We start from the raw sequence: 25,219 nt of genomic DNA, 5'->3' as shown, positions 1-25,219 counted from the left end.
TTAGCCATTTTCCCTCTGGGTTTCAATTAATCCCCTGTAAATGAAGGGGTTGGACCCTTACACCTCATATAGACCATAATTACATATTCTGTTTGGGAAGAGTTTCTAAAATATTTCCACAGAACTTCAGTTTGTGCAATTTATTGAGTTCACTCAGCTAGCAAGTGACAAAGCCAGCCCTCAGACACAGGTGTTGCTCTGAAGCTTTTTTTGCTTTAACCCCTGACACTATGATACTGCATATTATCACTGCCATATATCAGGTGAATTTCTCTCCTTGAGAAAGGAGAAAGGCCATCTCCTGAAGACCAGATATTTGGGGAAATTCTGCTGTTCCCAGTGTTCTGTCATAAAGAGTTCTGTGAGTTAAACATCTTGCAGCCACAGAACTTTAAAAAAAGAGATAAGAGATTAGACTACACTGAAATCTTACTTAGACACAACTACACATTCCTTTTCTGTGTAGTATTTGCTACTCTTCTTTAAAATGAGGGATTCAGTTCCAAGGCAAGAAAAAAGTTTTTAATAAATTTTTATTTTTATATTCAAGATAAAGCATATACACAATATGGAAATAAATAACTAGAAATGCTTTGGAAACTTTTCCATTTCCCCCTCAAACTCAGTTTTTTTTTAAACCTATGAGTCTTTTTTTTACTTCATTTTAAGAAATATGGCAACTACAATACCAAGAGGAAAAAGAACCACAATTTTGTACAGAAACAAACATACAGCCACCTCTGACCATAGGGTTTAGTTGGAGTTTTAACAGTAACACAAAAAGAGCACGAGAGACAAAAAGACGCTTCAACAGGTTTACTCAAACAGCTCTGCTCGAGAAGAAAAAGGCACAGATTTAAGGGCGTGACAGTGATGATTAAGAATATAGTAAACAGGGGCTCAGCCAGAAAGTGACACCTTATGAACTGCCTGGAAAAATGAACAAAATGAACTCTTTCCAATTCTCTGCCTTCATTAAAATGAATTTTTAAATTAAATTGTATAAACATATGATATAAAGTTGGTACTTAGGAAATATCTTTGTGTATTTCCTCTATGTACAAATCTTTGTATACAACTTCAATGTTCCTTATACATTGCCTATATACCAAAATGCGCCGGAGCCTCCCAACTGCATGCTGCAAGCCTCTGTGAAGCTCTCTGGCAGCTGGATGGCCCCAGCAGCTTACTGCCAGAATAGCTGGAAAGAGGAGGGACCAGTTAAATGTAGTCATCTTCAACAGGCTCTCCATTGACGTCACAATAGTGGATAAAAATTGCCACTACTCGCTGAAACACGCCCTTCTTCATCTGACGCATCTCTGAAATTTCCTCTCCTATTGTTTCCATACAGATGTCTGCAGACAGCTGCCCTTTCCTTCGAGGAGCATAGATGGTGCCTTGGAAATTAGAAAGAAAAGGGGAAACAAGATTATCAGAATCATTTGGAAAGCCACTCTGATTTAGCTGGTCCATGAGATATGCCTGTATACTCTCATGCAGTGTAACTGATGTATGCATAGCTCATGGAATGGGTCCCCATCAGTTTGGTTATATACTCTGATGCCAAAAAGAGCACACATGATTAAAGGCCCAAGGTGAAAAATGTACCAGAGAGGTAAGTCATACATATATACATGTAGTTTATGAAATCGATTTCCTCCTAAAATATATATTTTTTAACTTCCTACAAATGGATATTCAAGGGTGCTAACACTTAGAAGAACTATATTCCAGAGTTCCTTCAAGTTCCCCCATCAAGTATCCACACCTAAATCATAAGTTCCCACATGCTACCCAACAAGAAGCAGCTCATAAGTAGCAGAATAATTAGTATAACGGGAACAGCTTTGAAACAATATAGTTGACCAAATTCTTCAATAAGGAGTAACAAGATTATAAACATTTAGGTAATAAAAAAATTTGGGTAGGACAATCTGTCTGAAGGAATCCTTTCCACCAACCTTCATATATCCCTAGTAAGTCAACTGGTTATCTATTGTATACATTTAGAGCTGTTTTTTTTTTAGCAAGGGGTGAACCAAACAATAACAAAAAGCAAAAACATTTATATGGGAAGTGATAAAAAGCTGCGCCGCTCGTAACTCAGACAAAATACTAAGTATCTAACACCGTAGGATAACCTCAAACTAGAGAATAAAAATCAAGTCAGGACATAATTACTTTCTTCATCATCCTCAAAATCATATCTGGCAAAGCTGTTGGGTTCTGCTGCCCGTAGTGATCTCAACCAAGGGAAGTCAGAAATCATGGAATACGGCGCTCCATCCACAACACCTAAAAGAAGACAGATCAACAGTGCTACTGGGGTGGAAGTAACGATAGGGCCGAACGCTGTTAGTATTTTGAAAGCAGCATCAGATATAAATTCCAATTCTAGCTCTGCTACTATTTAGTCATGTGATTTTGGTCATCCTTTGCTTCCATTAAGCCTCAGTTTCCCTTTCTATATATGTGTACATATATATATACACACAAAATAGAGAGGCTGACACAGGTTTCCTCAAGTCACTGCAACTTTCAAACTGTATAGCAAGTTTCAATTTTCTTTCACTTTTTGTGTTTCAATACTGCTGATTATTTTAGGGATGGTAAAGACTCATACAGGGAGAGCACTATTTATCTGGTCCCTGCTACCTGCAGATATTCAATATTCCCATTATTTTGACAAATTGTTAGGCTCTTACTCCAATCTTCCCTAAGACATGTCTCTCCATCTGATTAGTTAACAGTTATTTAGCTTTCCAACCATTTACAAATAAATGCTCACCTTCTAAAGTATAGATTTCTCTACCCCATGGGTACTTGGGATACTTCTTTAAGTCATCTTCACTTCGTGTGGCTTCTGGGAAGAATTCATACTTAATGAGCTCTCTGGAGGCAACAAGAAAAATTAAATAAAAATTATAAAACTGAAAATAATGTTGGGATGTAGGTTAGAAAGGAACTATCAAAATGTGTTATGCCTAGATTCTAATGAAGGTCTCAAACAAAATATTAAAATAACAAATGCATAAAAAGTCAAATTTTCTGATGATGTAAAACATCACAGTTTTAAGATCTTTAATATCTCTTTTCCGTGCTGTAAGGCTAAAGGAATGAAACTAAATGTACATGTACGGTCTGTTCTTGTGATTCTTCTCTAAGTTTGAAAATAAAAAGTTACAAATATATATGTATGCATTTTAGTTTTAAGTCCTCATTTCCCTTTTTTTTTTCCATTACATTTCATGTTTCAGTGCCTGAAAAGCCCAGATGAAATCATTTAAAATAAAAAATAATTAGGATTTGTTGTTTCTGGGCATCCTTGCTCTGGGAACTGACTTAGAAGGTCGTCAGGGACTGCAGATAACTTACTGGTTAATGTTTGCTATTGTGTCCATCCAGCTGCGAATGCGCACCTTGTTCCGGACATTGGGAGGGTTACTGAATTCATGGATAATACAGATGTGATAGGGGTAGGGACCACTAAATAGCTTCTGCTCCAACGTTAGTGTGTCCACCTGTGGAAAACACGAGAGAGAGGATTTTGGACCAAGGAAGAGAATGCCTTAGAAATCTATCTCCTAGGGCTTGAACAATCTTTCCTTGGGACCTCAGTTTTTAAATCTCTGGCTGATTTGAAAATCAAAGAGTCACATTCCACCCTGAACACAGCTTGCCATGCTAGGGATGAGGCTTAGCAAATTCAACTGTTTAGCAAGCTCAGCAGTTTACATCTCACTGTTATATAAATGTGAATTAAACCAGAGAATCCAGATTCAGGTAACTGATCCCAGCAATCCACTTCCGAATATATCCTTTACAGGTTTAAATTTTGACTGCACTATAGAACTGTGAATGTGTAGTACCATATACCCCATTCTAACTGGACTAATGTCCATTCCTAAAGACAGAACACACTTCCTTGCCCCCTTGTAACCTTTGTTCACATTGCTTTCTTCTCATGGAATGCCCTCATCCCTATTTTACTTATGAAATCCCACTTTGTCATCCTAATGACATATATGTCTACCCCCTTCGTGGAAAGGCAAACTTCTCAAGAAGGATGATGTCCTGTGTTATTTTTCATCTCCAGCAAATTATAAACACTCAACAAGCAATTTGTGTGTTGAAATGATTCTTTTGAGGCCAGGTTCAAACATTGACTGCAAAGGTTCATATTTCCTTTAAACCTTCTTTTGACATCAAGCACAGAGTCTTACACACAATGTTACTCTTTTTTCCCCTAGTTTTATTGAGAAATAATTGACAACACATCACTGTATACCTTTAAGGTATACAGCATGATGTTGTTGGTTTTTTTTTAACATCTTTATTAGAGTATAACTGCTTTACAATGGTGTGTTAGTTTCTGCTTTGTAACAAAGTAAATCAAGCTATACATATACATATATCCCCATATCTCCTCCCTCTTGCGTCTCCCTCCCACCCACCCTATCCCACCCCTCTAGGTGGTCACAAAGCACTGAGCTGATCTCCCTGTGCTATGTGGCTGCTTCCCACTAGCTATCTGTTTTACATTTGGTAGTGTATGTATGTCCATGCCACTCTCTCACTTCGTCCCAGCTTACCCTTCCCCCCCCCGTGTCCTCAAGTCCATTCTCTGTGTCTTTATTCCTGACTTGCCCCTAGGTTTTTCAGAACTTTTTTTTTTTGATTCCATATATATGTGTTAGCATACAGTATTTGTTTTTCTCTTTCTGACTTACTTCACTCGGTATGACAGTCTCTAGGTCCATCCACCTCACTACAAATAACTCAATTTTGTTTCTTTCTTTGGCTGAGTAATATTCCATTGTATATACGTGCCATATCTTCAGCATGATGGTTTGATTTACATATATTGTGAAATGTTTACCACAACAGGTTCAGCTAACAGCCATCATCTCATAGATACTATAAAACATTTACTATTATAATAATGATGATAATAGTAACAGCAACTATCATATGATTGCTTACTACATTCCAGCAACTATTCTAGCACTTAACATGTATTAATTTAACCATCACAGTAACAGCAGGTTTTTATTCTTCTAATTTTAGAGATGAAGAAACTAAGACATAGAAGTTAAGTAATCTGCTACAGGTCAGTGAACCAGAACTGGAACCAGGAAGTCTGAAACCAGAGTCTGTGCTCTTTACCACAGGCAACTTTTAATAAGTATAAAACTTGCTGTATAACAACTCCCCTCATCATATAACTTGCTAAAAGCCCACAAAAATCTATCAGAAAAGCACTGATGAAGAAGATTGGCAGGGTAGTCTAGGCTGGTTAAAAAAACTCTGTAGAATCTAAAGAATCATTACTGTGGGTTCAGCAAATGAATAAAAGCCAATTTCAAAAAGGCTGAACACTAAAAAATATCACTGCAATATGTGATCACCAAAAAGAAGCAGAGCTCATTACCTGCTGCATGGGGCGTAGGTATATGATACGGTTTCTCTCAGGAGGCATCCTTAGTATCTGGTCTAGTACCTGATCCATATTCAGTTTCTTGCACTGTGCATAGTCAAATCGGTTTACAATTGGTGCATTTTCTACTTTTAAATGTTTCAGTACCCTGCACCTGGTAGCTACAAAATGAAAACAATGGTAAGCTCTACAGATAATTTATACAAAATTATAGAGCAACATATAACCTATTTGGAATCCTCTTTGGAGGACTGGCATACCTTTTGTTAGCATAAAATATTGCAGATGTAAACATCTTTAACATAGGTCAAGTACTAGTGCAAAGGACAACTGACAGTCATCAAAATGACTTGAAAATATGATTCTGTCCTGTTCAAAAGAAGGCAGTCACCCTCATGCTAGAAGGGAGATACCTTTTCCTATCTAAGATGTTACTGGCAAGAAATTCAAGTTCCAGAGAATGAGTTGCCTAAATATAGGGATTGTTTAGGAAATACATATTGAAGAGAATGAATGACGGCAACTACTGAATTATACAATTTTATGGGTAATGGTTCCTGGGATAATTCACATACGTTATCTTACATTCACCCATAGGAAATGAGCAGTGTTGATTTTAATTCTTACCTCAGGTATAAAACCAGAACCTTAAAAAAAAAAAAAAAAAAGACCCAGAAATATTTGGATACTTCGGTCTAAAGTTGTACAGTCCAATGTGGTAGCCACTAGCCACCTGTAGCTATTTAAATTTAAATTAACTGAAGTGTAATAAAATTAACAATTTAGTTCCTCACACACTAGTCACAGTTCAAATGTTCAACAGTCACAAACAGCCAGTGGTTACCATATCGAACAGTACAGATACGGAACATTTCCATCACTGCAAAAAGTTCTGTTGAAAGTGCTGGTCTGAAACATGATTAAATATTCTTCCCATTTAACATAAAAAATATTGAGGTTATAAAGAAAAGTAATTGTGATATAACAGACACATTTAACTACAACAGTATACCAACTTCAGAAAATTATCCCCTTCCTTTTTTTTAATCTCACATTTCAATCTGATCCAGTTTTTACCATAGATTTCAACCTGGTCCAACTCAAGAGACAGAATCAGATCAAAGATATTCTATCCATAAGGCCAACATGCCTGACCTTTTAAACATTTCATAAAAGACATGTTCTGTAACATCCTTGATCCAAATGTCATCATCTTACTGAGCAATCTAGCCCTGTAATTTTGATGTTTGAACACTGACCAAGTCTTATGCCTTTCAGACTCATTTTCTCCTGTGACACGGCAGGAGGAAGAGGAAGCAGTGTTGGGGACGGGAAAAGAGGGAAGAGAGGACTAGATGGCGATAAGGGTTCAGTGGTTCCCTGCTGTAAAACCAGACTTGGCTAAGGTCAGTTCTAATCTCATTTAGTCATCTCATCCACCGTTAACAGACAACCCATCCATCAGTGGGTGTCCAGGGACTGAGCTTCTTATCTAAGATCTTCTGTCCCACAATAAGCTGAGCTAAAAAGTTTGGTTTAAGGAGAGAAGATTGGGCCTGAGGCCATGTGATCCACCACTAATGTTAAAGAAGATATAGAGAGAATCAGCAAAGTCAAGTGCAGAGGTAAAAACCAGTCAGATTCTCAGAGAGCTCAGAATAGAGACAGGAATGAGAAGTTAACCAGCAGAGTCCGAAGGTAGAGTCTCAGATCTCAGAGAGTAGAGTGCTGACACACTGAAAGCTCTTATGCTAGTCTGGGCTCTGCTGTTGGCTATGATCTCTGAGCTTTTGAAAGACCCCCATTCCGTTTTAGGGGGACACTTCAACATGAGATAAAGTACCACCTTGTAAGGGTAAACACGGGGTTTGGGGTCCCCATGTCTGGAGTCTTCTAGAATTCAAGAGAGAGGTAGTGCTTAAATTTGTTTTATCTCTCCTTTTTGGGATTTTCCTAGTTTATGACAAAATGTTTGGTAAGGATTTCCTTGTTTTGTTTACTACCAGTATTGGAGAAGTGCAAAAACTAGAAAGCCCCTAAATATTTTTTTGCCATACTAATACTAATGAACATTTACTAGGCTTTTACTAGAGGTCAGACCCTCTACTGTGTTTATGTGTAGGTACATATATCCACATATACACACATGTGTGCATGTATCAACCACTCCATTTAACCTTCACAAATGCTTTATAAGGTAAGTAAAATTATGTATACTTCACACACTGAAAAAAATGAATGCAGAATATATATAAACTGCACAAGGCAAGGAACAAGTCAGTTCTTCATAATTTTATATGGATAGGTATCAAAAATATAAATTTGAGTAATAATGGAAAAATAAACATCATGTATGAGACATATTATGTATCTAAAAATTTAAAAACTCACACAAAATAATACCCTATCATTTGTTCAGAGGCAAATATGTCTATAAAAAAAGACATGAAAGATAGACTGAAAGGACATAACATTAAATACCTGACTACAGGTGATGGGAGCCGATGCGATTGGCAATGAGGGAGAAATGGGACTGAAAAGAAAAGTGGGGCTTGGACTAAGGATAATGTGCCATGAACTGAGGTTATGATTGATGATATCAATCAAATCCAGTGCAGTTAAGCACTTACAGCTCAGTCACTATTCCCCCCTCCTCCCAAAACATACATAAAACATGTCCAATATCACACAGCTAGAAAATAGCAAAGACAGGATTCGAGGTGAGGTCTACTTGACTCCAAAGCCCATATATGCTGTTAACTTAACCTCTGTCAGATCAGGTTGTAATTATCATTTGGAGGAAACTGGAGGAGAGGCTATATATTAAAAGATGAACCAAGGCTCTGCACATGGTCCCTTGTAAATACGATGGGATAATTAGTTGAGACCTACAGAATGAGGACAGAATTAGAAAAATCTAATAATGATTCTTTTGAAAAAGTAATATAGTAATGTTACTGTAGTATTTATGAGACTTTAATGCTTTAAACTCAATCATGATGCTCTTGTATGACATGGGCCTAAATACATACCATGGATAAACATCATCTTGGGACAGTCTTTCAGCACTAGATCTGTGATTCCACAGTTGGTCATAGTGACTCCAACAAGATTTTTGGATTTTAATACAAGGACCTACAAGAAGAAAAATTTAAAAGATGTATCTTCCTGTACTTTCTTTCTTTCTTTCTTTTTTTTTTTTAAAGCTTAAGTGTTTTCACTGGCACAAGTGAGAAGCAACTACTACCAGTCTCTTTAGGGCAAAGAAACTATGTAAAGATGGGAACTTTAGTTCCTTTACATTATTCAGGAACTTGGCTGGACCAAAAGGTAAGCAAGGATTTTCTCCTTCACCTGCACATGGTCATCCTCAATCACAGGATCACTGGTACTGGTGGACTTATCTGCTGTCCGCTTCCGCTTCATGGCATGACGTGGCTTTGTTTTGGCAACCTCTAAAAAAGGCGAGAGGAAAATCCAAATTTTAGCCTTGCTGTCTTTCCTTCAAAGAGAGCACATTCAACTGCATATGTATGAACTCCACCAAGGAAACTCTCAATTCTACTACTTGGTTCCCAAAGGAATACAGTCAGACTGCCATTTCCAATTGCCTCTTCCAAAACAAGATCACCTTCCGCTGTCTCAAACATATCAACATCAAACATAACACTGCGCTCTTCACACCTGGCCCATTCCAACAGTCTAATCAACATTCTCGTCTCTAGGCACTCAACCCATCCTAAATACTACTGGTAGATTAAACGTACCACTTTCCTGCTAAACAACTTTAAAGCATTGACTACTACTGCTTAGTGAATACATTTCAATGCCTGACATTTGGAGCTATGCTTTAGCCCCAAATGTTCTCAATTTTATTCCATACCATATCCTAGTCATCTCCCATTGCCAGTGCCTCTGAAGCCATTAATTGTTTTAGCTTTTTCTGCCCAGAATACCATTCTTGACTTCACTTTTTGAAATACTACCCATCCCTGAAAGGTCCAGCTTAAATGCCACCTATTCTAATAAGTCACTTGTATCCCCAAACATCATATATGGTTCTGTAATTCCCTGTATATCTGTTTTATTTCTCCATTTAAACTAAAAGCTCCCTGAAGACAACATCATTGTCATTTCATCTTCATATCAATGTCAGCCACTAACAATGAGCTAAAATGAACATTTATTGAATGAACTGGCACTCAACATTCACTGAATGAATGAATGTATCATAGATACGTCAATGTAATAACAATAACAGCAAATATTTACTGAGTGCTTACTGTGTATCAGGCACTTTTCTCAGGGTTTTACTTGTATTAACTAATTTAATCCTTTTAACAGCCCTCTGAGATAGATTATTCTCTTTATTTTACAAATAAGTAAACTGAGACATGGGAAGGGAGAACAGTTTGCCAATGTATTTATCAGTATGCTAGAAAACCTGCAATCATTTACCTGCCAAACTCTGCCTAGTATGGCCCTAACTCATTTACTAGTACTGTTCTAAAACGTTATAGTTTAATTATAAAAACAAATATTATGTTGATATTATTTAAATACAAGTTCTAAATTCATCTCAAAAACTTAACAAGCACATACATATTGCAAGACAAGACACTAAAAGTCACTGTCTTCATTTTGAGAGTCACTCTGTAGCAGAGCATATATCGAATGAAAAAAGGTTGACCTTTACGAATTAAATCCCACCGTACTGCACACTGCTACTACTACTAGATTACAGGGTTACCACTTGGTTAACTCTCTCACTTCAAACATGAAAGATTACAAAGAAAGATAGGGAAACGAGGTACAAATACTACAAATTCCCAAAGGCTTGGAGTTAGACAGGGACTCTAGAGATCTAGTTCAAGTGTTTGTTTATTTTTTTCTTTTTTTCAATACACCAGAACCCTTTCCTCCACCATTCGAAATCTTTGTGAAATCTTATTATGCAAAACAATTGAAAGCAGCTAATTTGGTTGAAGCCTAAAAGGGAGCCCAAGAGTTTTATCCATCAAACTTTCTCCAAGGACCCTGAACCCAAGCAAAACACTGGGTTTCTGGAAGAGAAAACTACTGATCTAGGTGACCCACTGGAGGCCATCTTCCACAGTATTCCTGAAGGAGCTTCCTGAACAATCTATTTTCACCGACAAGGAATCTTCTAACAGCAGCCACCATTTCATACAACAGCCAAAATTCATACTCCTGTTACAACCAATAATAGGTCCTGGTTCCCTCTCCCGGTACCACAAAATGAAGACAAACAAAAACAGGTCTGTTTCCATCCCTTCATCACAGTGTTCAAATAAGAATCTTCTATTAGCATGCTCCTTCTATGCTCCAGTTTTCAGCCTCTCACCTTCATGGGTTGCTTCCTTCCCCTACTCCTTAACTGATCAGAATATGGGATTCAAAGCTAAATTTCCTGCCCTCCTGAGTACCCAAACTGGCAGTTTGTTTTCTAAGAAAAGTTTATAAGACTAAGTCACACTTTATATGTAGATAATCTTGAAAAACAAATGCTTCCCAATGTAAAAAGAAAACAGAGTTCATTGTGTTTGTTATTTCCTTATGTCTCCCTCTGTTTATTAGGGACAGTAAATCTTTGTTTAGGGACAATCCTTAATGATTTCATACATCCACCAGCATCAACATACCTCATATGATGGCTCCTACCACTTATTAAGTTCACAATTATTCACTGAGCCCCATACCATGTAAGACATTGTGCTAGAAGCTGGGAATATAATGGTGACCAAGCAGACACTGTCCCTGACCTCATGGAGCTCATAGTCTACTGGAAAAATAGACATTAAAACACGGAATTACAACACACGGTGTAGTTGACATTAGCAAAGATGCTACAGAAACACAGAAAAGCAGACCAATCCAGTCATGGGGTGTCAAGGAAAGAGGTCAGTATTCATGAGAACCATATCATATTCATCTTAAGTGCTATTCTTTGACAATCCAATTAGTTATTTTTGTGATATTTATTTTATAAAGTATTATACAATGAGGGTAAAAGGAACAACTTAGAGGCATTTATTCCCAAAACAGGAAATCACAAGACAAATAACTACTTCTAACACGGTTTTAACACTATGTAAGGCCGTATATCAAAAACCAAATTAAAAACTCAAATATTTTCTTTGAAGGGATTAAAAAAACTCCATAACAATCAAGTTCGTTCCTTTATTAGTTTGGATTTACCTCCTTAAAACTTTTAAAGCACAATGGCCAACAGATATCAAAAACATGCTAGATTAAAAATAACAGGTTGAAAGCCACCCAAATAACTTGTTCTTCTTTCCAAAAGAAACCTGGATAATTTAAAAATCAGCAGTTTGACATTTCTCCAGAAAAACTGTTATTGAAAGTAAATGGACATTTGTATTGTGTTTAAAAATATTGGCAAGTAATCTACCTACCATATACACATGAGCTACATACATTAGAAGTCTTCTCAAATTGGGAAAAAAAAAATCATTAAGACAACAGATATAATTAACCTTAAAAAGTAAAAAGCACTACATAAATGAATTTTTAAAAAAAATTCTAGAAAATTATTTAACCTAAGAAAAGGTTCTGGTCATGAAACAAGTCAGAAGAAAATGACAAAGGGAACAGCAGAACATAAGGCAAAGAAGATGTTAACCCCCCTCCCCCCAGTATGGTTAATGTGAAGGACCCATGTTAAAAACAAAAACAAAACAAAACCCACCAAAACAGTAACAACTATAAAACTTTACCAAGACACATAAGACAAAATAGTCCCTAAATAGGAAGACTCAATGCTGTAAAAATGACACTTATCTTTTCAGTCAGTCAATGTAAAGGAATTGCAAACACAACACAAGAAGATTTGTTTCTGAAACTTGACAAAATTATTATAAAATAAAACTATAAAAATAAATGATAAATGCATGTCTAGCCAAGAAAATTTTGCGAAAGAGTAATGAAAGAAGACAGAACACTGGAACAGGACAGCATGCCCAGAGATAAACCACACTATGGTCAAAGTACATGATAAAAGAGCATTTCAAAATGACATACGGATGGATGTCAATAAATAGTATTGAGACAACTTGGTGACAATTTGTAATAAAAAATAAAATTAGTTCCCACAGATTAAGATAAAGAACTAAACTAAGATAAACAAATAAATGAATAAAAGAATGAGAAGATGTGAACAATTATCCAAGCCGGGGTAGGGAAGGCTTTCCACAGCATAAAAATAATGAAATCACAAAAGTAAACATGTAGATCTGACTTAACAAATATGAAAAACCACGCAACAAAGGGTGTCATAATGAGGTGTTTCTGTTTAATGGATACAGACTTTAAGTGTGGGAAGATGAAAAAGTTGAGACAGATAGTGGTGGTGGTCCCACAACAATGCGAATGTACCTAATGCCAATGAACTATATACTTCAAAACGGTTAAAATGGTAAATCCTATGTTACGTATAAAGAGATAAACCATTTAAAATTCAAGCTGGGAAAAGTATTTTCATCATGGCAGAACTGATGTTTGCAAAGCATAATAAAATCTGCAAATAAAACTCATATACTTTAATATGAGCTTAGGCTACTATGATAATTAGCACATAATTAATTAATATCTCCTATGTATCTTATGAAAGCTTGTTTTTGTTAGTTTAGCTCCACATGATTCAATCAGCTCTGTTATTGCAATAGCAGATAAAAGGAACTCTATGTACTGGGTGCTGATTTTAAGATTTTTAAATTGAGTAAGGTTTAGAGAAAATAAAATATTATTATTCATTGACAGGTATTCATGACTTAGTAAAGGCAGGAGAGATTATTTAAAACTAAGATCAGAAATATAAACAGGATTATAATTAAGGAATGTGTTACCCCCGCCGAACCCCATGCCTCGGCATACACCTAAATGTTATTAATGAAATTATATACATATATGTGTCTTGAGGATATCTTCACCAAAATGATTCTCAGCTAAACTACCTGCTTTACTTACCTGCTTTTCTCCTGGCAAGCCTAACTGGCAGCAAAACTAGCCTTTGGGAAAAATTACTCAACGCTACAGAGGCAGGTGGGGGGGGGCACCCACTCGCCGGGCTCCCCCAGGCCCAGCGACTTCCAGTCCTTACCTTTCAGCTAAGGTTTTAAAACTGCACTAGGAGTTAAGCCTCTGCAGTGTGGGACGGGAGCAGAGTTTACATACTGGGAGTGAGACGTGGGACTGGCACTGTATATAAGGTCAGTACACACACACAGTCGCACTCTTCTCAGAAGCTTAACTCTCTGTGCCTCTCCTGGCTGGTATTTTACAAGCTGTTTTACGTGCCACCCCCGCTCCCCACCCCCACCCCGTCACTGAAAGTGAGCTCAAAATCTGTATGAGCGCAGAACCCCAATGTAGAAATCAATTTGCCCAACTGGCTTAATGTAAGAAAACTTATGGAAGGAGCAAATGCCCTTCTCAAGTCCTAACCTGCAGTAGCTAATCCTGGCAGCGTTGTCATACCTGACTCAGATACCAGCGGTACATGGGAGAGTCTGCTCCTGGCCCTTGTTAGGGGCCTCCGAGGGTAGTCTTCATTAGACTGCACGTCACAGCTCTCAGGCTGGGAGCTCCCCCTCCTGTCCTCACCTGTAGCCCCAGAGCCACTCCCATTAGTCCTCTCATCATGTGCTGGGCCTGAAGACCCCCCTGGTGGCAGAGTCCTAAAGGAAAAGGCGGATCTCGTACCATCCGGGCCATTCACAACACAGGCTCGGCTGGTTGAAGGACGTTCCTCATCAGAACACCTGCTAGTTCTCCTTTGGGATTCCTGGGGCCTGTGACAGCAGCATCTGGGGCAGACAGAACTCTCTGCATCTCCCTCCTCCATGGCCTCAGAGTCCTCTGACCCACCGGGGGAGCAGACACACTGCCTGGACACATCCACTTCTGTAGGGCTAGGCTCGGAAGAGCCGCTGCTGTTCACCGTCCTTACAAAGTCGGGGCTTTGAGAAGCAGTGCTGTGCGAGCTGGAGTTCCCCACTGTGCTGGCGGTGGTGCTGCTGCAGCTGGGATAAACATCCTTGTTTTTTTTCTTTTCAGGAATATCCCTAGCTGCTTTCATATCGGCTTTGATCTGCTCACTGGTGACCTGACAGCCTTTCTCACAGCTGCTTTCCTCGAGGGGAAACTGCTTCGACTGGCCCATCTGATGGGAGTTGTACCTCTTTCGAAGTGGAGTCTTGCCTTTTCCACTTACTGCTTACAGAAAAAGAAGAATGGCCCGAGGAAAAGAAAAGATTTCAGTACAAATTCTGGACAAAAGGCAAGAGTAAATCTGGAACAGGAAACAATGTAAACTAATTTTCCTAAAGTATAAATGGTGACCACATCACTCAGCTGCTCACAAGTTCTCTATGGCTCCCTAGTGCCTACCTGGTTAATACTCCTTAGCTCAGCCTTCAAGGCTTACTGTGACCTAACTGAAAACTAACTTTCCATTCTTGTCTTCCCTATAAACATTCTACACCCCAGTCCAAACTTTTCTTTGAATATATCTCTGCCTTATTACCTTGGAGCCTTTACTCTCATCAATCCTTCTGCTTTGGACCTCTGTCCAATCTCTTTTGCACCCCACCCCAAAGCAAGTGCAGTATATGCCCTGTAATATTGTTATCTATGTTTCTGACCTGACTCTTCAGCCAGACTACAGAGAGAGAGAGAGACAGAGAGACAGTGAGAGAGAGGGACACAGAGAGAGAGAGAGAGAGAGATATCAAGACTTATTCATCTCACCCCTCACAGCACCTAACACAGTACCTGGGGCACAGTAAGCCTCAATGAATATACAAAGGAATACTTAAATAATGTTTTGTCTGGCTGACAGAAGATCTGGTTTCTAAATTCAGAAACTAAACTTTCTAGGAAACATCAGGTTAGTCAGCTGGTCACATTACTTTTCCTAAATTTCAGTGTCCATTAAAGCTCTTTCAATCACAGTGTAAAGATATCTGAATTTCTTAAAAGGAATAAAATGAGAATTGAGTAATCAGTCAGTGGTTAGTAAGTTATTCCAAGTCTAAAGAACTGAGCTTACCATACACTGAAGTGTGTATATATTTCAGGTTCAGTGTTACATGTATACAAATGTATACTAAACATTCAGATACATTAATGAGTAGGGTACCCAAGGAAAAATAAGTAGACAATTTTAAAAAACCTCATCCTTTGCAGAAAGTGGTAAGCATACGGTTCTGGGAAACAGAAGGGAAGACAAGGAAAGAAGTATAAATCTAAAAGTTAAGAGAATTACAGTTTCTTGGTGAGGCAAATGGCAGAAGGTTGTTGACTGGATTTAAAGGGAGACAAGGGATTGTAAGAACATACTTTAGGACTTCCTCAAGCACCAAACTAGCCACCAACATTTGCTAAACACAACTGGACAGATTACCAACTGGGGAATGGTTGTTTTTCACTGCTCTGGATGACTCAGTTGTCATCTTTTATGTGACGCACAGGCCCCTTGCTAATCCCTGATACTCTGATGCCACAACTTCCTAAAGCCTCCACTGTGGGACTGACAATCCTCACATCTTCTCTTCCCTGAGCCCCAATTCCACAATATTCTTATTGTGCTGCACCTGCCCTTGATAGCACCACCCAGATTTTCCTCTCTTGCTTGGGCTGCTGCCTTTCTTGCCTCCTGTCACATTTTGTAAGGATATGTTAACTGCACCACAAGCTGTGGCAGGGACACCATTATATAAAGGCCAGTGTGTCTGTTCTCATGGTGACTCTCACTAACAGGTCAGAGTAAGACACAGTCTCTCACCTGATAATTCCCTGGACTGTACAGACTCTCCGGTTTTTTCTTCACGCTCAGAGAAACGCCGGGCACCATTCTTAGGAATCCAGACTTCTTGGAGTTCTAGACTGTCTTCCTCATCGTCACTCTCTGAGTCATGGACAGTAATTGGGGTTGGTTTTACTACACGCTGAAGACCGCTGGGTCCTAAAAGAAAGAGCACAGGCGTAACAGTCACTTTTTGCCCAACAAAGGGTCTCACTCAAAGTGCTGTTTCCAGGGATCTGGGCTCAGAGATGCTTTGGCTCTATGCAGCCTCCCTGATCACTCATTTTAATGAGCATATACTTGGATAAGACACTGAAAACACGTTAATTCTAAAGTAAACATTAAGTATGATTAATATACCACCCAACATTATATATCTCTAAAGGAAAATTAAAGTAGAAGAGCATATGGCATCTCCCTTCAGGATCTTCACTGTTTGAAACAGTCACATAATCATCCTAAAAATAATCAAAATAAGAGTCATAATAAAAAATTTAAAAAAATAGTCATAATAATCATTTAAAAAATAGGCTAGATATTTTCCTAATTTTGCAAATGTATGAATGAAATCAAAGCAAATGAAGATGAGCCTCTGACACCTATGGGACTGGTGAGAACTCTGCATTCTTTAATTAAGTATAGGTCTAATGCATTGGATGTCACAGACATGTTCTTGAAAGGCTAGATGCATGTTACAGTTTGCTTATTTGATTATATTTATGTCAAAAATGTTTTATCTTCTTGGCATTACACATTGTAAACCTTCAGCTCTTACAACCCACTTTTGACTGATATCTGCTCCATCAATAAAATGTAAGCTCCAAGGAACCTTCCCTGTCTTTTCCCTGTCACACTGTACAATGCCTAGCACAGAGCAGGCACTCAATAAATATTTGTTGAATAAGTGACTGCATCTGTAAGACACTTAAAACAAGAGTTGTTAAAGAATATGTTCAATTCAAAGACAAGGCAGCATCTGAACAGACCAGGAGTGAGAAAACTTGAGTTCTCATCTCAATTCTGTCCTTTGATCAGTAGCTGAGTGGTCTTGAGTAAATCATTCCAACTTTTGAAAGAATATTAGTTTCCCCATCTGTAAAGATGAAAGGTTATATTAGGTAATCTTTATGTACTCTATGACTCTTAGCCTGCCGTAAGTGACCCAGTGGCAAACTAGACTAGATCTTGGTCTGTTTATTAAATCAACCTCTCCACTGCTCCTTCTCCCCACCAAAATGAAGGGAGAGGACAAGCAGGATATTTAATCAGGGTGTTTATTTTCCTAGCTATAATTTGAGTGCTTGCTTTCTCCACACACACGCACACACACGCACAAATATGCACGTGTGTACAACAATATAGAAAGAGGAGTTGCTGCCACAGTTACAAAAAAATCAAAACCAAACTTTAATAAGACATGTATACACATGCGCAGCAAGAACATCAAAATATAATACAGGCCTCGTCAAAAATAAGCAGCATGTAACACATCATTAGCTGAAATGCTGAAAAAAATAATCGTTCTCAGTGTTTTACTTTCTTCATTAGAGTCGGGCCTAGTTTTCAGAACCATGAACGTGGGAAGTCACACACTTTACCTGCTTGTTCCTCGTCGACGTCCACAGGAATAACTGCCTGACTGTGAGCTGGAGCCTCATGCTCACTCTCAGCCGTCACCTCTCCATCTTCTGGAACCATGTCTTCCATCTCGTTCAGTGCTTAAACAAAAATAATCACAGTCAAAATAAAACCAGGAGATGTCTAAAACAACCACAATGGCAGGCAAAACTGTGGCACCCTTGAGAAATGAACAGCCTCATGATCATTAGGCCCATTCAGAAAGAATATCATGTAATTGTGCTTCATTATGTCAACATCAATAAGGAGTGTCCAATTCTATAGGAGGGGAGATCACACATGGGAAAGGATCACTTGGTAGAGAAAGTCCATCATTTTAAGGTGAAAGCAGGGAGAAAGGCACCGCTGAAAGAAGAAAGCACCTGTTCATTCCTGAAGATGTTACCAGGGATGGCTTATGAGGCAACTGTTTGTCTCCCTCTAAGCTATTTGCCTGATGGCAGTGAGAGCCAGCTACTGGAAGACCTTACAATCATCTTGTAAGCAATTAGTCTTATAGTATCTGCCAGTTGAATCAGGATGCATTCATTGAGCAGGCAAGCTCAAATTGTGTATTTCTTTTCCTGCTCTCTAGAGATTGCATCATTTTTGGCTAATGTGTGGCAAGGATTATTAAACACTGTAAGTATATATTTAATATTTTAATATCACTCAAATGTTTTATTTGCATCTAAGTCTTCACTAGAGTTATTAGTGCCTATCAGTGAATGGGAACGTTTATATTTTCCCCAGATGATAAGCACAGTGAACAATATCAGACTGATAAGCTTCAATCACTTTACTACATCTTCTTAAGATACAACGGTCACTTTTCTACAAGGATCCTAAATAAAATAATTCCTGGCTTTGCCAGCTTTGTACAAGATTAAATCCAAATCCCTCAAGTCAGTATTCAACCCAGTACCCTCTTACTACCTACACCTAGGCTTGGGTTCCTGGTCCCAGTTTCAGTCAGGACAATACCAGTACTGTCCTTTACATTTATAGCTCGGCCAGGACCCAGAGGGCGGCAGACTGTGTTTACCCTGTGCACCACTCAACGCCTTCGGGTGCTCAACACTACTGCTGTGAAATCAACCAACCATCTGAATGAAATGAATAAACCAACACAGAAGTAAACAAGATCCTGTTCCAGAAAGAACTAAAGAATCTACAGAATTTGTAAGTAGACAGGACAAATTCATACAGTCAACAAAGAAACAAGATAAAAATATGAGTAAGCCAGAAAGATACCACTCAGATAAATGCCACTGGAATATATAGCAGAGAAGTCTGAGATTTCAGGGGGACAGTGGGGTTTGCTTTGGTCTTAAATATACACAACAGTACATTCCCCCTCATGTTTAGCCTCCCATCCCAAATTTTTGCCCAGCCCTAGCCCTCAATAACTACACTTTATTTAGGGCCAAAAAGAGAACTCACCTTGTTCGGAAACATTACATGATAAAAGCCAATCAATTTGCTTCTTTCATTCAACAGTGATTATGAACAGCGGCTAGTAATTAATGTGTACATACTCTATGTCTGGCTCTATGCTAAATGCTCTTATATACATTACCATATTTATTTCTTATAGCAATCTTACGAGGGTATTACTACTAGCCTCATTTTTGCAGGTGAGGAAACTAAGGCTTAGAAAGGTTAGTAATTTGCTAGGATTTGGAATGAGGTCTGTTTCCAGAGCCTGCTACAATACAGGGATGATGAATAGATGGGAAATTTATAGTCCCTGCTCTCAGAGAATGCACACCTTCGAGCAGAAATGTTAGACACAGAGAATACGGTCAGAATATACTCATTAAGTGCTAGAACAGTCCAAGTAAGGGGGACATGGACAAAAAAGCAGCAGTTAATTCTCCTGTTCGACAGGGAAGGTTTCACTGAGTTGGGGTGACATTTCATATATACTAGGAAGCACGTTACATTTTCCAGAAGAGTAAGTAGCCCAGTGATAAAAAGAACAAGAGTTTGTGTTGAGATGAGGGTATGAAAGAGAAAAGAAAGCTAAAAAGGTAGTCTGGGTCCCAGATTGTGAAAAGCTTAGAATTGCTTCTTATAGGCAGAGGGAACCACTGGAACAGTACTTTCTTATATCTACGTGATAAAGTTTTCCAAGGCTGTTGAGCAACTGCATTTTAGGTTGCCACAACAACCTGTGGAAATATTTAATATAATATCTCAAGGTTATTTTAAACTAACTTCTTTAATTGTATCCATTCATTTGAATATTTATTTAGCACCTACTACAATCTGTTACTGTTCCTAGGTGCTAAGAAACAGTGGTAATATTCAATATCTCTATTTTCATGGAGCTTATTCCAGTTGAGGAAGGAAAAAAAATTTTTAATCAACAATAATGAAAATATCAGAAAATAATATCTTATGTAACAAAATTAAAAGAGGATGATATAACAATGAATTGGTGACAAAGTGGTAAGGTGATCAAAAGGTACAAATTTATAGTTACAAAATAAATATAAGTCATGGGAATATAATGTACAGCATGGTGACTATAGTTATTAATATGTATTGCATATTTGAAAGTTGCTAAGAGCAGATCTTAAAATTTCTAATCACAAGAAAAAAACGTTGTAACTATGGTATGTATGGTGATGGATGTTTACGAGACATCCTTACTGTGATCCTTTTGCAATATATACAGACACTGTCAATTATACCTCAATTGAAAAAAGAAAAAGATTAAGGTGGTAAGGAAAGACAGCTCTGAGGTTAACATTTAAGCTAAGACCTGAATATCAAGAAGAAGCCAGCCATGCAAAGATGGAGGGAGGGACATTCTAGGAAGAGGCAGCAGTTGGCGACAGCTTGGCACATTCATGCATGGTGTGTGAGGTGGGAAGTAGCACAAGGTGAGGACAAGCCAGATCATGTAGCACTGTATGGCCCAAATCAAGAAACTGGATTTTTTTCTAAGGCAATGCATAGCTACTGGAAAGTTTTAAGAAAGGGAGTAACACTGTCTGGTACATGTTTTTTAAAAACTGCCCTGGCTGCTCTAAGAACTAATTTTACTTTGAAAGCTGTTAAAACATTTAGGTAAAAAAGGTCTGGTGCAGGGCTTCCCTGGTGGCGCAGTGGTTGAGAGTCGGCCTGCCGATGCAGGGGACACGGGTTCGTGCCCCGGTCCGGGAGGATCCCACATGCCGCGGAGCGGCTGGGCCCATGAGCCATGGCCACTCGGCCTGCGCGTCCAGAGCCTGTGCTCTGCAACGGGAGAGGCCACAGCAGTGAGAGGCCCATGTACCGCAAAAAAAAAAAAAAAAAAAAAAAAAAAGGTCTGGTACAATGAGGAAGGAGAACGTAGATGGATTGGGGAGATGTTTTAGAGACAGTCAACAAGACTCGCTAAAGGACTTGATGTTGGGGAGTGCAGGTAGGTGCAAAGAAAGGATGATGTCTCAATAGATGTCTCTGGTAATTAAATGAGATGATGCTACCCTTGGGCTAGGGAAAATGCAAGTGATTCTTGGTTTTGATTTTTTTTTCTTTGTTTCAAAATATTTTATCATTGGGCAGTACATCTTTTTCAGAACAATTTTAAATTACAGAAACAATGTAAGCTATCTTTTAATCAAGTATCAATGTTTACTAAATATTCTGTTCAGGAGAAATGTTATTTCAGTTGTAAAAAAATCCTGTTACCAAATATAATCATAAACCTTAATGGATCTGAGCTATTTTAACAAATATATTAACTGGTCTCTTTTATATAAAACCTGATTCTAAATTTATAGCCTTCATTAACCATTATAAAATAAAAAAGTCACTGACATTTAACAAAATAATTTGCATGCAACAATTTCTGGTATCAGGAATAACTATTTAGCGGTTGACAAGTATTTGCCCCCAAATAGAAAACAAAATGAATCTACCGGGATTATTTTTCACATTGTAGCTGGTCCTCAGACTTCAAAAACAAGGATTTTCCAAAAGTCAGTGGTTTTCAACATAGGATTCCCAAACAGCAGCATCAGCATCACGTTGGAACCTGTTACAAATGCAAATTACCTGGTCCCACACATACCTACTCAGAGCCTCGGAAGTGAAAGCCAGCAACCTGTTCTAACAAGTCCTCCAAGTGATTCTGATGCACTCAAATTTGAGAACCATTGCCCAAAATTAAGTGCTGCAGAGCAATTTCACTTAGTGGTTACTTTGTGGAGGTAGTGGTGAGGGAATGGAGTGGCACCCCACTATTAAAAAAAAGTATGTGGGATTTGTTTTAAATCCAGATAGAAAATTAGTTAAATGATGTATAGGCAAAACTATGCTTTGTTGTTATAATTACTTCAAAAGTAATTATATTAAAATAATGTGGCAAAATGCTTTAGCAATTACAGAATCATGATTTTGACACATGGTAATGTTATGTTAGGCAATGTGAATTGTTAGAATATATGAACATCTCTTCCTGTTTTACAGTGCTGCAAAATGAAGGTAATGAACTTGTATTTTCAGTTAATATAACTAGCTCACAATAAAGCATTCTAAATCTTAACACTTTTGGAAGTGCAAATCTAAGAAAGATAATATCCTTAACCAAATTACAGAATTTTGGTAAATTAATACAGTACTCTGTAAAACAACAAAAGCATATTTTTGTTGGAGTCATCTATTACCTTAATGATAATGTTCACTATAAAACACCATATTTTATTTCAGTGGTTTATAAGGCAAAGACACAACTTATACAAATTAAATTGCTTTTAAAATTATACAGTGCCCTTCTTTGATAGGCAATTACTTCATGCAAGCTGATTAAGTTAAATACAACAGAGTAAAAGAGTGAGTGAATCCGCTTCATTCCAGCGTTGGTCCAAAAGCTCATGCATGGAAAGTTTTAAAATTCTACATTAAGGAAACTCAACATGTGAATACCCATTTCTAAACTAAACTAAAGTAATATTTAAAATATTGTTATGCTTGTACTTAAAGAGTGGAAGCATCAATGTTAGTCATTTCAACTAACGTTATTTCCCAATGATCCCTTTCATTTTTAATCCCTGTACCACTCTTTATGTTTTTTCTGTTAGTTGTTTCTCTTTCTTTTATTTGAATTCTTTCCACCACTCCTGGTTTTGATCAACAGTCACATGGCCTTTCTCCAGGTCCCATTTTTTTTTTTTTTTTTTGGGCCATGCCATGTGGCTTGTGGGTCCCGTGGTCAACCCAGGCCACAGCAATGAATGCACCAAGTCCTAACCACTGGACTGCCAGGAAATTCCCCTGGTCATTATTTTTTATTTAAAAGGATCAACCTGACATGTATGTAATAATAAATGCACATAAACATATTGCCAAGTTGGAAAGACCCATGGAACCTAACGTTTTATGCCAATCTTCATTTCTCTAAAATTCTGCCACCATCTTTGGTATTCTTAGGCTTCCTCTTGTTGAAGCTGTTGAATTCCTCAATCTTGGCATTTATGTCACTAATTCCTTTGCTTCTCAGCATTTGAAAATATCATATTTGACAAATACTGTACCTCAAGTATTTGGTTTGGAGTCATGTCTCTCATCTACTGAACCTTAGTTTCAAATGTTAGTAGATTTAAGTTTCCATTGTTCTCTCTTATATCAAATACCGTGTTCTCGTATAAGTTTTAGCTCCTGCTGCATCAATATATGACTTCACAGTGGAAGGCATCCTCCATTCTGTACTGAGAAGCCAATGGCCATGTAACTTTCTAGTGGAGTCTATAATCTGTCCAGTACATCAACTTCAACCACAACTGGGTTTGTAGGATTTGAGGAGTTCTGCACTGCAGCTGCTGTAACAGTTTTCTATGAACGGTTGGGTATTCTCTGAAGTCCAGATCCTTATGATGGCACTCAAGAACAAGGCAAAGAAACAATACCTGACCTCACTCCCCCCTCCTTCACCCCTAGCACCTGCTGGCTCTGCACTTTTGTTTTTGTATTTTAGGAGGAGAGATTTAGCCATAAGTTTGAAATGCCTAAGAGTACTCATGTGGAAATTAAAAGTATGAAATTGGATATAACTGCAATTACTTTAAAAAATAGAAATATAAAAGCCGAAAATACAGGTTTAGAATTCATTAGCATATAGTTGGTACTGAAGCCATGAGACTGAATGAGGTCATCTAGAGAAAATGTGTAGAGAAAAAGGGAGAACAAGGACAAGAGCGGAATAGAGGAGGTGGTGCAAGCAAAGGAAACTGAGGAGGCATGTCCAATGAGATAGGAGGAAAACCAGGAAAATGGTTTCAGAAAGGCCAAGAGGAGCAAATATCTCAGGAAGACAAAAGTGGACAACAGTGACAAATGCAGCTGAGATGAGATGTCAAACAAGATGCAACTGGAGAAATGACCACTAGCCTTTATAAGAGAGTCACTGGTGGCTTTGGCAAGAGCCAAAATGGACAGTTCTATAGAGAACCTGTGAGGTAAGGAAGTGAAGACAATGCCTACAGATGATTCTTAGGTCAGGACATGCATACTCAGAGTGATCCTAAAGGAAATTACGCTCTATACACAGAATACTTTCATTATGAAAGGAGTTAATAACACCAGGGCACCCCATTTCTCATTAATTACTCTGCCTAAAAGAATGAGTGAAAGGGCAACAACCAAATAGTGGCTAGAAGAGATTCCTTTTTCAGTTCTTAAGGGTCAACTGGGAACCTGGAAAATTTGTTAAGGAAACAATTTCACTCCATTCTCACTCATCAACACAGGGGCAGATGAAGCCTAATAACACATGGGTTGGCACACAGCAGGAGTTCAGTCAGTATCAAAGAACTGGAATGGATAGTTACATAAGTGAAATCCCATAGGTCCTTATTAGCTCATGTACTTAATTTTCTGGGTGGTTTTGAAGACTTAATGATGAAAGGTATATGAAAGGTTTCCAACACAGTGTCTAGCACATGACTACTATTCATTTTTCCAGTTCTTGGAACACCCAAAAATGATCTCTACGTTCAAGTCCAATGTAGCTATCTATTGGTCAGCAAGATATTGAAAGATGCTCCTTCACCCATATCCTGACAGTTAAATCTCCATTAAGCCAGGCCTCTAAGGCTCACTGTACCTTAATTCTCATGGCATCTAAGTCCTTCCCTTTCTGTAAATACCCCAATAGATTCCATGGACAAGAGGCATCACAAAGATAACTTTAAAATAAGCAAGCAGACAGGCAAACTCCATCCACCCCCTCATTTGTTTTTTGTTTGTTTGTTTGTTTTGCGGTACGCGGGCCTCTCACTGTTGTGGCTTCTCCCGTTGCGGAGCACAGGCTCCGGATGCGCAGG

At 38.2% G+C, this 25,219-nt stretch overlaps 1 protein-coding gene across 4 annotated transcripts in view; it reads right to left on the bottom strand.

Moving 5' to 3' along the window:
• Positions 1-516: 516 nt before the first annotated feature.
• Positions 517-25,219, bottom strand: part of FBXO38 (F-box protein 38) — a 52,372-nt gene continuing 27,669 nt past the window's right edge. For 2 of the 4 annotated variants that reach the window (XM_060143926.1, XM_060143925.1), the window contains exons 13-22: positions 17,885-18,004; positions 16,266-16,445; positions 13,958-14,692; positions 8,795-8,895; positions 8,473-8,575; positions 5,435-5,601; positions 3,379-3,524; positions 2,792-2,895; positions 2,185-2,298; positions 517-1,400 (exon numbers count right to left, since the gene is read on the bottom strand). In XM_060143926.1, the coding sequence (XP_059999909.1) occupies positions 1,222-1,400; positions 2,185-2,298; positions 2,792-2,895; positions 3,379-3,524; positions 5,435-5,601; positions 8,473-8,575; positions 8,795-8,895; positions 13,958-14,692; positions 16,266-16,445; positions 17,885-18,004 (1,949 nt within the window). In that variant the 3' untranslated portion in view covers positions 517-1,221. The remainder of the gene's footprint in view (positions 1,401-2,184; positions 2,299-2,791; positions 2,896-3,378; positions 3,525-5,434; positions 5,602-8,472; positions 8,576-8,794; positions 8,896-13,957; positions 14,693-16,265; positions 16,446-17,884; positions 18,005-25,219) is intronic. The other 2 variants (XM_060143928.1, XM_060143929.1) reach the window with 2 other exon arrangements.

Source organism: Lagenorhynchus albirostris, chromosome 3 (assembly GCF_949774975.1).
Source record: "Lagenorhynchus albirostris chromosome 3, mLagAlb1.1, whole genome shotgun sequence".
NCBI classification, from domain to species: Eukaryota; Metazoa; Chordata; class Mammalia; order Artiodactyla; family Delphinidae; genus Lagenorhynchus; species Lagenorhynchus albirostris.
The sequence above is the reverse complement of the archived record's forward strand: the minus strand, read 5'-3'. Positions and strand labels throughout refer to the sequence as shown.